The sequence below is a fragment of the Trachurus japonicus genome, chromosome 9 (genome assembly GCF_045865225.1).
Source record: "Trachurus japonicus isolate A0001 chromosome 9, Traja_1.0".
NCBI lineage: Eukaryota > Metazoa > Chordata > Actinopteri > Carangiformes > Carangidae > Trachurus > Trachurus japonicus.
This window is the reverse complement of record NC_140915.1, coordinates 20,869,202-20,882,669: the sequence shown is the minus strand read 5'-3', so window position 1 is coordinate 20,882,669 and position 13,468 is coordinate 20,869,202. Positions and strand designations below refer to the sequence as shown.

Sequence of the window (13,468 nt, the reverse complement as noted above, 5' to 3'; positions counted from 1 at the left end):
ACAGACGACAGACAGTTTCTCCGCCTTAACTGCTTTTATTGTCTCTCCACAGACCACCAAGTCTCAGGTCTTTCACGTGTGTTTACTTTACTTTTTTCCTTTACTTTCACCCTCTGTCAGGACTTGTTGAGCAACATTAGCTCATGACAGTGAGTATGTCCCCTCCAAGAATCCCCTCAGTATCAGTTCTTGCAGCATTTGCAGTTTTACACCCAGCCTCACAGTCAGATTGTTTGTGTTTTTTCCCCCCTTAAGCCTTTTGTTTAAATACACTTATCATTTAATCTTATTGTCCACATAGCCTAAGGATAAAATGTGCATATTGGCAGATGTTAATTTACTTGAAATTACTTTCATTGGAGTGAAATAAAATGACAGTCAACCACAAATTATGCATATATGAATAATAAAATAAAATAAAATAACAATAAATTCCATTCATATTTTTTTCCACATAAGGAGCACTAAAATACCAAATTAGAATAAAATTACACATGACATGAATTTCACCATTAGGATGCCTTAATGACAGGGGGCTACTGCAGAAATTAATATAGGCTATATGTTTTTATTTTATTTTTTGCACTAAGGAGAACCAGTCTATGAGGAGAACATATTTCGATTGTTTCAGATTTTATGACCTTTTCTCATTACTGATCTATTTAATGGAAAGAACATTTAGATCCAATGCAGCACTTTCGGTACAACCATCTAAAATTACATTTCTGATGGAAAAAAACAAAGAAACATAAATACATGAATTAATTTTAAAATACTTCTCGTCGGTGGTTTGTAATTTTCTACTTGCACTTTGTTTCAATTTATTTGAGGGTGTTGAAATTCTTGGAAAGTGCGGCACGCGAACTGAAAATAGATAAACACTGAGCAAGTTGCAGTGGAGCAGCAGCTCCTGTGTCTGTCTGAGTCTCAGACTCACTTTTTCCAGACAAATGAACATAAACGGAGGACAAAATATGAGCGACTGAGTCCGGTTGATATACGACTTACATGAAACTTCTGGGTTTTCTGCTCTTTTCAAACTGTGGCGTTTTCGTTCGTTGTAAATGAAAGCTAAGCTAACCCAGCTAGCCAACAAGCTGCAGGACCACAGGACTGAAGACGATGCATCCTGATGGCTTCAACTTCTGCAGCTGTAAAAGGTTTGTCCGGCGTGTCTTTTTGTTTTGTTTTGTTTTTTTGTCATGGCCACGTCTTTGTTGGTCACTGTCTGCCTTACCGTGTCGATGAACAAAGCCTCTGCAACTAGCTCACATAGCGTCTCATAGTGTTAACCAGGCTTTTTAGTCAAATCAAAACAGTGACTTTTGATGAGGAGGTACAGGTAGAGCTGCTACGATTAGACAGTTAAGATGACCATTTAGGATTATCATGTTAGTTTTTGGGTTTTTTAAAAGAATAATGTTACATATTTGCTTCTGAAATGTAAAGATTAGATGGATATTTTAGGATATGGGGCTGTTATATTTGGGAGATTATAAGATAAAATTTCTCAGAACTCATTGACAGTTATTATTTATATATATATAGGGAGAGAATAAACATTGATAGAAATATCTATAAGTTGCATGTTGTTAAGAATCTGTGTGTTGCACAGTACAATAAATTAATACAGTGTCAATATAACTTCACAGCAACATGGTGTGAAGGTGACCGTTGTCTTGCTCCGAATCCAAGAGATGGCAGCTTGCAAGAAGCCACCATCCGGAGACTACCCTCCCCCTTTCATAGTAATGACACCACAGCGTGGGTGATTTTCACTGACCAAGATGAAGAGGAGAAAGCCATACCCGTGTCAAAACTTATTAGATCAGACTCGAGCCACTTCAACCAGGAGAAACCAGTGTTTCCCAGCAGCATCACAGACCCCAGGCTCTGTGTCCCGTTAGAGCTGAGTGATGCTGATGCTGAAGACAGAGTACCCTACACCATCAACAGATACCTGAGGGATTACCAGAGGGAAGGCATCAGGTTCATTTACAACAACTATGTCCGATCCCGTGGTTGTGTTCTTGGGGACGACATGGGCCTTGGAAAAACTGTACAGGTAGAAAGTACATTAACAGAAAACATATTTTAGTGCTAAAATGTTTGCATTTCTTCTAGCTCTTCATGGCTTCCTCACTTTCTTTGTCTCTCTTGTCACCATTTTGATCTAAGGTCATTGGTTTTCTTGCCGCTGTGTTACACAAAACGGGCACTTGGGAGGACATCAGCAACAACAGGCCTCAGTTTCTGCAGAGTCAGATCCCCTCCAAGCAAAGTAAACCCAAAAAAGTGGGTCTTGAAATATGCTGTTTACATGACTAAATGTTTTGAATCACCATATAGTGAATTGAGAACCTGTTCTTCAAATGTCAGGTGCATTCACTGCGTAGCATAGTATGCAGCCACAAATATAAATAAGGGTTGATTTGTCATCAGCATAATTTTGTTATTTCTGTGATCTGATCCAGGTGTTCCTCATTGTGGCCCCACTGTCGGTGCTTTATAATTGGAAAGACGAACTGGAGACGTGGGGTCATTTCCAGTGTGTGGTTGTTCACGGGCTGAAGAAAGAGGAGGAGCTGGCTCGCATTAAGAAGGGACGCGTTGAAATTGCTCTCACCACCTATGAGACTCTGCGTCTCTGTCTAGATCAGTTTAATAAGTAAGAATCAAGCTCAACAATGTTTTTCAAATACATTATAACTTAATTTTATTTAATTCTCTGGTACCTGAGGTAAGGACTGTGACTAAAAATATACCTGTTCCCTCCTTGCAGCATAGACTGGTCTGCTGTGGTTGTCGATGAGGCCCATAAGATAAAGAATCCAAATTCTCTGCTCACTCAGGCCATGAAGGAGCTGAAATGCAAGGTCAGAAAACCGTTTGTGTTATTTTTTCAATGTGTAACTGTTTATACAGCTTGGATTTAGTGATGATAGAGAGTGCAGATGGTGTTAATAATAAGCCGCTAAAAGCATTAAGCTTATCTCTGCATTTGGCACAAACTCTTGATGCTATCTTTGTACTTTTGTTTCTGTTAGATCAGAGTTGGTCTCACTGGCACCATCTTACAGAACAACCTCGAGGAGCTGTGGTGTGTCATGGACTGGTAATTTCAGAGATTTTTGTACTACAACACTTTTGTCAACAGATTTAAATCTTTTTTTGTTTGTTTTCCTGTTGAGTTTTTGTACCATGTGTTTTGTTCTCTATTTAGGGCCATACCTGGTTGTCTAGGCAGTATAGGACATTTCAAGAACAAGTTTTCAGATCCAATTGAGCAAGGCCAGAGGCACAGTGCAACCAAACGTGCTGTGGCTACAGGGAGGAAGACTGTGAAAACCCTGGTGAGGAGGATCTCTCATTTGTTTCTTAGGAGGACCAAAGCTCTCATTAAAGAACAACTACCTAAGAAGGATGACAGGGTAAGGGTATTTTTCTGTTATCTTAATATTGAGATGAAGGTTTGTGGTCCATGGTGTCTCAAAGCTGTGGTGTGTTTTCTCCCAGGTGGTGTACTGCTCATTGACCAGCTTTCAGCAGACTGTGTATGAGACGGTGCTGGACACTGAGGATGTAACGTTACTGCTAAGGGCTTCAGAGAAATGCGACTGTGGAAGTGGACGCACTCGCCAAAGCTGCTGCTATGAAGTGAGTTCACAGATTGTACCATCATGAGCCCTTCTGTGCTGTGAAATGTTTTGAGCCAAATTTGATTTGCTGGGGTTGAGCTGCTTTTGAAATGTGTCTGTTTCAGAGGCTCTGTTCAAAGGATCAAAAGTATTTTGTAGCTGTGCACATGATTTGTTTTCATCTCTTAAGGTGGTGAGATAAAGAAGACAGAACCGTTCAAGTATCCAAGTCTTGTATTTCTGTGTAGTATTTTACATACGGATTACCACAGTAAAAAATCACAACATCATTAGATCCTTTTGCAACTCAATATTTGATAAATAGGTCCTTGAAATGGAGGGAGGAATCTGTAAATGTTACATTTATTCCACGTTTTTCCAAATTCCATGTTGCAAACTGTTTTCTTGTCTGTACATCACACCTATTGTACGTCTGCCCATCCTAGGTGAGGGATCCCTCCTCTTTTGCTCACCCTGAGGTTTCTCCCATTTTTTCCCTGTACTGATAAAAGGGTTTTCTTGGGAGTTTTTCTTCAGTCGATGTGAGGGTCTAAGGGCAGAGGATTCAAGATGTTGTTATGATGCTATGTAAAGCCCTTTGAGACAAACTGTTGGTGAAAATTGGTTATTCAGATAAACTTGCATTGCCTTTAATCTATCTCAAGTGTGCTCTTTTTTTAATTAAAAATATTTTCTGTTGCAGAGAAATTCTCAAGGTGTTAAAATGAAAGGGCTGTACTTTAGTTACTTGGCAATATTGAGGAAAGTCGCAAACCATGTAGCGCTGCTTCAATCCACTGCAGGAACCAGCAAGAAACAGGTAGAAACATGTAATCCTGTGACTGATTTGGTGTACTAGTTCATTACTGTTATCTCCTGAACAAATTCTCCAGACTCATACCGCAAGTTCATACCACATTTTCCGCATGTGGTTCACTAACGCGGTTAATTTGTTTCTTTTAGGAAAAGTATTTGAATGCCATTTGTCAGATGGTATTCCAAAAGTTTCCAGACTTTGTGCAAAGATGCAAAGATGAAGCATTTGAGGCACTGTCGGACCCAGCTTACAGTGGAAAAATGAAGGTAGAGTGCACAACAAAGGCTTATTCATCTGCTTGTTTTATGGGCTATTTCAATGGGAGTTAACATATCTGTTTTCCTTTCAGGTTTTGCAGAAGCTGCTCAAATATTATCTACAAAAGAGGGATAAAGTACTTCTTTTTTCGCTCTCAACAAAGGTGAGGACTATGTCTGAGGGGGTGCCCTTTACATATTGAAATCAGGGAATATTGCGTCAGAGTTGAATGAGCAGCAGGTGAAGATTTGTTCCAGTACCGAAATGACTTGATGCTCACAGTGATGTCATGCTAAAGAGATTTTAGATGGTGTCTCAGCTGGAATACACTCTTTGGTTCTAGAGTTGTTGTTTTTTTTTACGCCCAGTCACATTGATTGTGCTTTTTCAACACAACAAGAGGCTTGAACGCACACTTCTAAATGCCACTGCTGTTAGAACAGCTGACTTGTAAAAAATGGTAGCAGCAGACATGGTTTTCTCATGACATAGATTAAACCTTAAGATTTTATAAGTGTGAGGGCAATTATAGTCATAAAGATAATTAGATTCCGCAGAGTCTATTGGTTCCAGTCACCTGAGAGGGTATGGTAACATTTGTTAATGCTATGAGGTCATATGTTTATTGCCTGTGTTTTGATTGTTTTGGGAACCAGAGTCCCTGCAGGCCAAGGCTCAGTATAACTATTATAATGTATCTCTAAATATATATAGTCCAGGGGTATTGTTTTTGTATCACATTTATTTGTCAAGCATCTACATTTAATCTCTCATCCATGGACTGATGTGCTTAAATCCCTTTACAATTGTTTTGTCTGTGACCTGTCAGTTGTTGGATGTGTTGGAGAGCTACTGTATGGCAGAGGGGCTGGACTACAGCAGGTTGGATGGAACCACCAAAGCCAGAGATAGAGTCCATATTGTCAAAGAATTCAACACCTCCTCTCACATCAACCTCTGCCTGGTTTCCACCATGTAAGTAAAACAACAAAAATAGGGAGAAGAATTCTATCAGGACTGTCATGGTCCTTTCACCTAAAATAAAGATCTCATCTTGATCTAGAAAGATCGTATTTGAAACTTTGAATTTGCCAATAACTGAATGCTTGTCCTATCAGGGCAGGTGGTCTTGGTCTTAACTTTGTAGGGGCCAATGTGGTAGTACTATTTGACCCCACCTGGAACCCAGCAAATGATCTCCAGGCTATAGACAGGTAGGTTGTGTGGCTGAATTTGACACACACTTCACACAGATTGATGTTTTTCTGTATCTCAGTCTTTTGCTGTAGCTTCCCTCTATAGCTTTATGAATGTGATCTAATGCTGTGCTGTTTGGTGTTACATAAATGTTTTATACCCTTTCACCAATTTGTATGATTCATATATGTGTGTGTCCATCCTTGTCTTCAGGGCATACCGTATTGGCCAGTGCAGGGATGTTACTGTTCTCAGGCTGATCTCATTGGGGACCGTAGAGGAGGTTATATACCTCAGACAAGTTTACAAACAGGTACCAGACAATTATGACCATATAACAATGACTATGTTATCTCAGCAGAAAGACACCTTCCGACTTACTTAACACTTACTTTACACACACATATACGAACACACAAAATATATACAGTATATTAGATTGAGAAGAATTTGTCTCACTATATATACTGTAAATACTGTTGATATGGAAAATGAGGTAAAACGTATTAACCTTAAGAATGTGGACTTTGATGCACAAATCAAAAGAACATTCATTTGTGCATGCAGTGATATATCACCTTCATTTACACGTCAGTTCTTCTGTTTCTTTACACCACAGGCTGGCCCCGCATGCCAGCATTTCGCAATCCTATCCCATGATATTTTTATAGCCACATTTCCATACATTTCCTCTCTCTCTATGTTCCAGCAATTGCAGAGCTCCGTTGTTGGCAAGGAGAGCTCCCGGCGGTATTTTGAGGCAGTCCAGGGGGATGGTGTCCATAAGGGGGAGCTGTTTGGGATTAAGAACCTCTTCAGGCTGCAGACCCAAGGGACATGTCTCACCCGCAAGATACTAAAGGTTAAATAGCTCACATGCCTTTTACTGTTTGATTTGACTGTAGAGCACCGCCTCTATCCACCTGATCCAACTGATTCACTTCTCCACTCACACTACCTAGGCCTCACAAAGCTGCCAAAAAAACTCAGCCTGCTCTTTCGATCAATTTCATTGTCACAAGAGTTGTACTAGGAGCCCTATTCCCCTTGAATATCAAAACTGAGCTGATTTATAATGAAATGAAAGTTTTACTGACTGCCCTTCTTTTGCAGCGAGAGGGGCAAGTGGAGGCCGGCGTAATGACAACCAGCACACACACAGGCGAAGAGAAGGAGGAGGAGGACAGGAAAGGAGTTTGCGTGAGTCACTCTGCCGTTCTCAGAGACCCAGAACACAGGGCACACATCATTCCCATCCCTCACTTCGTCTTCTTTCCCAGGCAGCCCACTCGCCCTCCTTTTTCCCATGTGAACGAGGGAATACCTCGAGCAGGGACCTCCCTGTCTGTCAGTCAGCTAACACACTAAATCTCATTTTAGTCTCATTTAACATTTCCTTCCATTCTTCTTTGTTTTATCATCTTCCTTGAACATTTCAGGGGTTTATTCCAAAATGAGATATGCCCCATTTGTGAGAAATAACAGCTCCCACTCGAAGGAAATGAGATAAATCAGGTTACATTTAAAGGAGGAACATGGAGAAAGTATTAACCCCCCCCCCACCCGTCCATTGGAAAATCTATCTTGTCAGTATCATCACTCTAAGCTTTTAAAGTAGCTGTAAAATGTTTGTAGCTTCCTCAGCAGCTGTGGTTGGCTTGAGTTTGGTCAGTTAGAAAACTTTGACGTGGTGGAAGAAAAGAAAGAAAAGTCAATGGAGTCAGAAGTTTCAACAGTTTTATTTTCAGAAAAATATTTCTAAATACACTTATTTGATTAATTCATTTTAAAACTGTAAAGTTCTGAAATAATGTTTTTACCTAAGCAATTAATCTTTATAACATATTGAACATTAGTTTACTGTTATCAGAAGGTTCTGTTGAGGTTTTGAGGCTTTTTTGGGCATGAAAAACTGGACACCTTTTGGAATCCATCACAACTAAAACAGAGCTGAGCTTCTTTTCTGTGTGAGTCTGAAAATCTACAAAATTTTTACTGCAACCTTCCAGCCACTCGGGGCATGAATATTTAATATTTCAAGAAAAAATTCTGTAGCTTTTGGGTGGAGTACCACTGTAAGACCTTGGCTCACTGAAAACATTTATACACTTGGTTCTTTGTATTTTTACAAAACTGGAGGATGAGATTCTTTTTGTCAGCCTCTCACTTTCTCACTGATGCTGTGTGAAACAGCTGGATATAATTACTTGCTTGTCCTAATGGAAGGGGCAGACCACACTGAAGTCTATCAACTCCTTTCAGCTATTTATTTACACAGCGATACCCCTTATCATCCTGTTCCCAGCCAGGCCTGTGCTTTGCAGCACACTGTCCTTTTTTACAAGGCCTCTGCTCCACGGAGGCCATTCAGATTCTTGCTAAAATACAGAATACACTGGGGGTGCCTCAGCACGCACAGAAAGAAGCCCGAGGTGTATAAACACACACAGGCACAGCAGAATTGGAGACAAGTTATCTTGTTGGCAAATTTTGTAAAATCAGAATCACTGTTGGTGGCCGCCTTCATAAAAGCCCATTCATATAACTCCAGGAAATGTTATTACCCCATTGTTTTCTTCATATTACATCATGATGGAGGGCATGTGTCGCACTGATGTTTATTATGATTTATTGTTGCAAACATCTGTCTTGTGTTACACAATGAAATGCCTCATGGGCTGGTCCACTGAACGATGGCAAGAACAAGGGAAGTGAAGAATTTGTAGCCTTTTGATGCAATTTGTTCACCCACTGTGTATATAGAGCTAAAATTTTTCTTTATAAAGGTTTACTGTTATTAACCTCATGCCCCTTCTATGCCAACCTGCCCCCACTTTTCTTTAGCTGTTTTTTCAACTGTTTTTTTAAAGGACCAAGGAGATACTCCACCGACGGGGGGTCTCATACCGAAAGATGAACCAGCCAAGGAGAACAGAGACGCATCAAAAATCCCCAAGCGAGTCCTGGACTTCAGCAGTGGGAGTGAAGAGGATGAGGATGAGCAGAAGTTTAGGAGGAAGGCCTCTAACACCAGTGCAGTGGATGACAACTTGACTGGGAACACAACTGCAGGTCCTGTTCGAATGAATCTCCTCCAGCACGGTTTCTCTAGACTCCTTGAAAGGGTCAAAGGAAGACCAGAGCTAGACGAAGGGGACAGCAGTCCAGCTGCCGAAGAAAGCCTCTCTGACACAGATGCTCAGGATCATGAGAAGTTAACAAAGAATGAGTGTACCTCCTCTGATGAGCACCAGCGCACCAGCGCAGGGAATAGATCTGTCCGTCCCCTTCAACTGGCAACAAAACCACTGAACATCTCCAGTGGTTCAGACAGAGAAGACACGAGGAATGGAGCTGGGGGAAGACAAGAGAGGGTTGCAAACACATCACCAAACAGAAAACCCAAAAACCTCAAAAACAGAGTTTCCACAGTGCACTTCTTTGAGAGTTGCTCTGATGAATCTGAGGATTTTGACCTTGAAATAAGGAGAGGAACTCTTGATTGTAACAAGAAGAAAACTACTATTGCAAGGAACCAGGTCAGAAGTAAATACACAGAAGCCATAGAGACATACACATCTTCAGAGGATGAACACACCCCTGTTAAGAAAGGGAGATCTACAGGAAGTGAGGCCAGATCTGCACAGACAGATCCATCTAAAGGTAACGGGACAAACAGACCGGTGCCCAAAGCTGTTTCATTCACAAATATGAAAAGTCAAACATCTCCAGGATCCAAAGGAAAGGATGGAACAATCGATTGCGTGCTAGGTCAGAGTCAGTAGCTATTCAAATACGCCAATAACTTTTTATGACCTACAATACATTTCTAAATTAATAATATCTGTCTTTGTTTAAAGGAGGCCTACAGGAGGTGGTGTATACCCACTCGAACCAGCGCGTGGTGGGTGGAAGCAAAGCAGAGAAGATGATCAGTAGAGCTGCAATACGAGACGTGTTTGAACGCAAGCTGTACTCTCAGCTGCCAGCCAATAACCTTGTGGACACACTGGAGGTACATTACCCCTCTAACATAGGTCTAGTTCAGTGGTACTTGCAGGCATATGATACTGTGGTTGTGTCTGCCACAGCTTCAATCCAGTGCTGTTCCCCGACATTTATGGCAAGTACAAGGATCAGTTCACATAAGAAAAAAAAAATTATATGTATTTTTTCTGTTTCTTGGAATGTTATATATAGCTTCTGGAAGACCTTTTGACATCCCAAATGGGATTCAATAAATAAAATGATCTTGTGAAACTGTAAACATGACTTTACATGTCATTAAAAAATGCAAGGATTTTACCCATTAATCAACAGACCTCGCTGTAAACGGCATCATTTGGCCATGCATTCTGCCAGTGTGTATGTAGGAACTGCATGTTGGCATGCAGAGTAAGGTTTGAGGAGGTAACTTGACTGAATGGACTCTTTAAACACAATGTTTGAGTCTGAGGCAAAAAATATCTACTTCAGCCTTGAGCTGGTCACGGCTTCTATAAAACTTCCCTCTTGTTTGCTTGTACCAGAGCCTGTCAGCAAGTCCGCCAGACAGTCCGCCCTACCCTGCCGTCGTCAGGGTGGAGACGCCAAGAGTGGACCATTCAGTTACCTTCACCAGCAAGAGTGTGCACCGCACCAGACACGCCACCATCATCATCGGAGAGACTCCCCACTCCATATGCAGGTACTGAAACAATATGAGCTGAGGTGACAAGCAAATAATGGAGACAGTGGGTAGGTAGGTGGGATAAAGCAAAAAGGCAAAGAGGAGGCAAAGAAAGAAAGTAAAGTAAAAGAGGTGGTACAAATATCACTGAGGGATGACTATTGATAAGGGAGCCTTAAACAAAGAGGAAAGAAGAAGAAGCTAGGATGGGAATAAAGAAGGCAAGTGGAGGAACTGTAAAAAAAAAAGTGAAAGAAGTGGGGAGAGAAGGAAAGAAGGGAGAAATTCCTGGCAGTGCAGGGAAGTAGGCCAAAACTCACCAAGATATAGTGTTTAGCGCCCCCACCTGGGCCTCAGGAATTGTGTGTATGTGTGTGTGTTCAGCAAGAGACCACCTCTGAGCTTTCCCTTCCACCTATTTCCCAGCATCATGCCGTAGATTACTCAGTTATGTTCATGCCCAATGAGTGCAGCAGTTTTCCCCTCCACAACCACAGAACCTCCTGAGACTAACCAAAAATGATCGCCCGAGGACTTCCAAACCCACACTGATACACACACACGCCCTAACAAGCATTTACACACACACGTACAGACACACCGTACTCAAATACACACCTCTGTCTGCATCACCTCCGCCCCCCACTTTTCCAAACACTCACATACAGACACACAGACACCTTTGTGGCTCCAATCACGCTCCCAAAGGGGAAGACTGTATCTCTGCCCAGAGGCTCACCAGGAAGTGAAAATACACACTAGTTATATTGATATCCCCTCAATTAACCTTGCTGTTTAATGATGTAAATCCACATGCACGTCATGTTTTACTGCCGTTACTTTTATTTATTGTTTTTCCAGTGAAAGCCACAAATGGTAATAACACCATCATAATGCTGCTGTACCAGCACAGTGACTTTGAAGTATTTCTGTCCCCGAGTCTGGTTAGACCAAAGTTTTAATGACTGCCTAGAAGCTCAGGAAAAACACCTCATACTGCATGGTTGTCTGGATATGAGCCTGAATATGTGGGGAACTATTCATCTTAAGCTTGGCCTGACGGACTCGCAGAATATCTGATTAATAGTATAGGCCTTGTGGCTTTTTAAAGACGTTTACGTGTGATTTAAAGTACTGTAGAATATGCACACACGTGCCAAATCCTGCCCTCAGACTGACTGTGGATGTGTGAATATGATATACATCCATAGGCAACTGAACACTTATGTCAAAGAATATAAGTGATAAAACATCCTGTGAATGCTACATTATCTAATAACTTTTTGGTTTCATGCATGTCTTTTTGTGTGTGTATGTAGGCAGCAACTGGAGGAAATGGCAGAAAAGTTCAACTTTCCCTCAGTTCATCAGTTTGTTGTGGAGATTCTGAGAAGTAGCTCGTCTCAGAGACTGGCCTGGCTACAACAGTACTACACTTCACTCAACCACCCTGACCTCGCTGCTACAGTCACAAAGAACTTCCCTCAGTCTGACTCAGGGCAGACGACTTCAGCTGCTACCACTTCAAGATCCACCAAAACAGCTGCCACAAAGTCTCACACACAGACCGGAGCTCCACCAAAGGATGTTCCAAAAGCCACAAAGAAGCATAAACACACTCAGAAGAATCTGGAACTCAGAACGAAACCTGAAATCCCACAGGGCACTGTTTCTGTGCCACAAAAAAAGTCTAGAATCGTACAAAGTGATGTTTCAGTAACTCAGATGATTCATGAAAACCCACACAATGATGTTCTAGAACCCACGGAAAAGCAAAAGATCTCAAAAAGGACTGTTCTAGAACCTGTTACTCGTGTTCCAAGCCCTGAGTCAGGGGAGCAAGAGACGATCTGTAGAGCCAGAGGACACCAGAGGACAAAGAGGGATAGTGTTTCTAATACTGGAGCTGGCTACAGAGCTGGTGGTGGTCTTGGCGTGGACGAGGCCAACAGCAGTGGTCTGGGGTCTGGGAAGGCTGCTGCATTCATGAACCGCACAAACAGAGATACCCCTTCTTCGCCGGACCTTAGCCATGGCAGGTCCACCATGTTATCCAAACCCACAGCAGAGGGAGGGGAGCGAGAGCAGAAATCGTCTTCCAGGACCAGAGACGCTTTTCAAGGGCAGAGTGAGCAGTCCTCCACTGCCTCCTCGAGTAATCATTCCTACCTCACAGATCTGATAGGAGACACCTCAATCCTTGACGATTTGTTAAAACCCAAACCCCGGGGTGCACAGCAGAGGAGCAGCCCGAAAACACCCCCTACATTCCCAGTGTCGGCGAGCACATCCAGAATCATTCCCCAAACTTCAACAGGCCTCTCAGATTCTCTCTCCTCTCCGAGCTCATACACACCATCCACTCAGCAGCTCAGCACACCAGTTCAAACATCGAAGCGGGGTCACAAAGATTTCTGGGACATCCTGAATGAAGGTAACGAGGAGAGTATCAACAGGTTAACGGACCTGGCAGAAGTACAGAGAGTATGCGTGAACACTAACTTTTCAGCCAGAAGGAGATCAGGGCAGGAGGAGAGCAAGAGTCTCTGGAAGACCAATGAGAAGTTCCTGTGGAAGAAATGATAAAGAAGAGACATTTTACATTGTATTAAATAGTTGTTGTTTTTTTCATTTTATTTAAGTTCTGAAGACCTTGAAAGATCATATTTCAGCACATTTTTTTAATAATTCCATATAATTTATACTTTTTTAAAATGTCTTTTTATATTTTTATGGACTTATTTCCTTCCTTGCTTTACAACTACATTTTCAACATTGCACACACAACCCAGATGACCAATTTTGATAATGTCATTTTCCAACTAAGGATTATCTTCACAATATATGTCAACTGGACAATAAAAGGTAAAGTAATGGTGAAAAATGTCA

General features: G+C 41.7%; 1 protein-coding gene across 1 annotated transcript; it reads left to right on the top strand.

Annotated features, from left to right (window-relative positions):
* Positions 1-876: 876 nt before the first annotated feature.
* ercc6l2 (excision repair cross-complementation group 6-like 2) lies at positions 877-13,468 on the top strand. The gene is made up of 20 exons (XM_085786500.1): positions 877-1,160; positions 1,653-2,065; positions 2,179-2,295; positions 2,475-2,668; positions 2,783-2,876; positions 3,048-3,115; positions 3,224-3,431; positions 3,517-3,657; positions 4,342-4,458; positions 4,602-4,721; positions 4,805-4,876; positions 5,543-5,688; positions 5,832-5,927; positions 6,124-6,223; positions 6,620-6,772; positions 7,024-7,110; positions 8,781-9,681; positions 9,771-9,925; positions 10,440-10,597; positions 11,899-13,468. The coding sequence occupies exons 1-20, from the start codon at positions 1,133-1,135 to the stop codon at positions 13,160-13,162; spliced, it is 4,632 nt and encodes a 1,543-aa protein (XP_085642626.1). The 5' UTR covers positions 877-1,132; the 3' UTR covers positions 13,163-13,468.

Bases quoted from the DNA above. Each gene is read 5' to 3' on its own strand.
- ercc6l2 (XM_085786500.1), top strand. From the start codon at position 1,133: ATGGCTTCAACTTCTGCAGCTGTAAAAG. The intron at 4,877-5,542 runs GTGAGGACTATG...GTGACCTGTCAG, and splicing joins TTTTTTCGCTCTCAACAAAG to TTGTTGGATGTGTTGGAGAG. The intron at 5,928-6,123 runs GTAGGTTGTGTG...CCTTGTCTTCAG, and splicing joins GATCTCCAGGCTATAGACAG to GGCATACCGTATTGGCCAGT.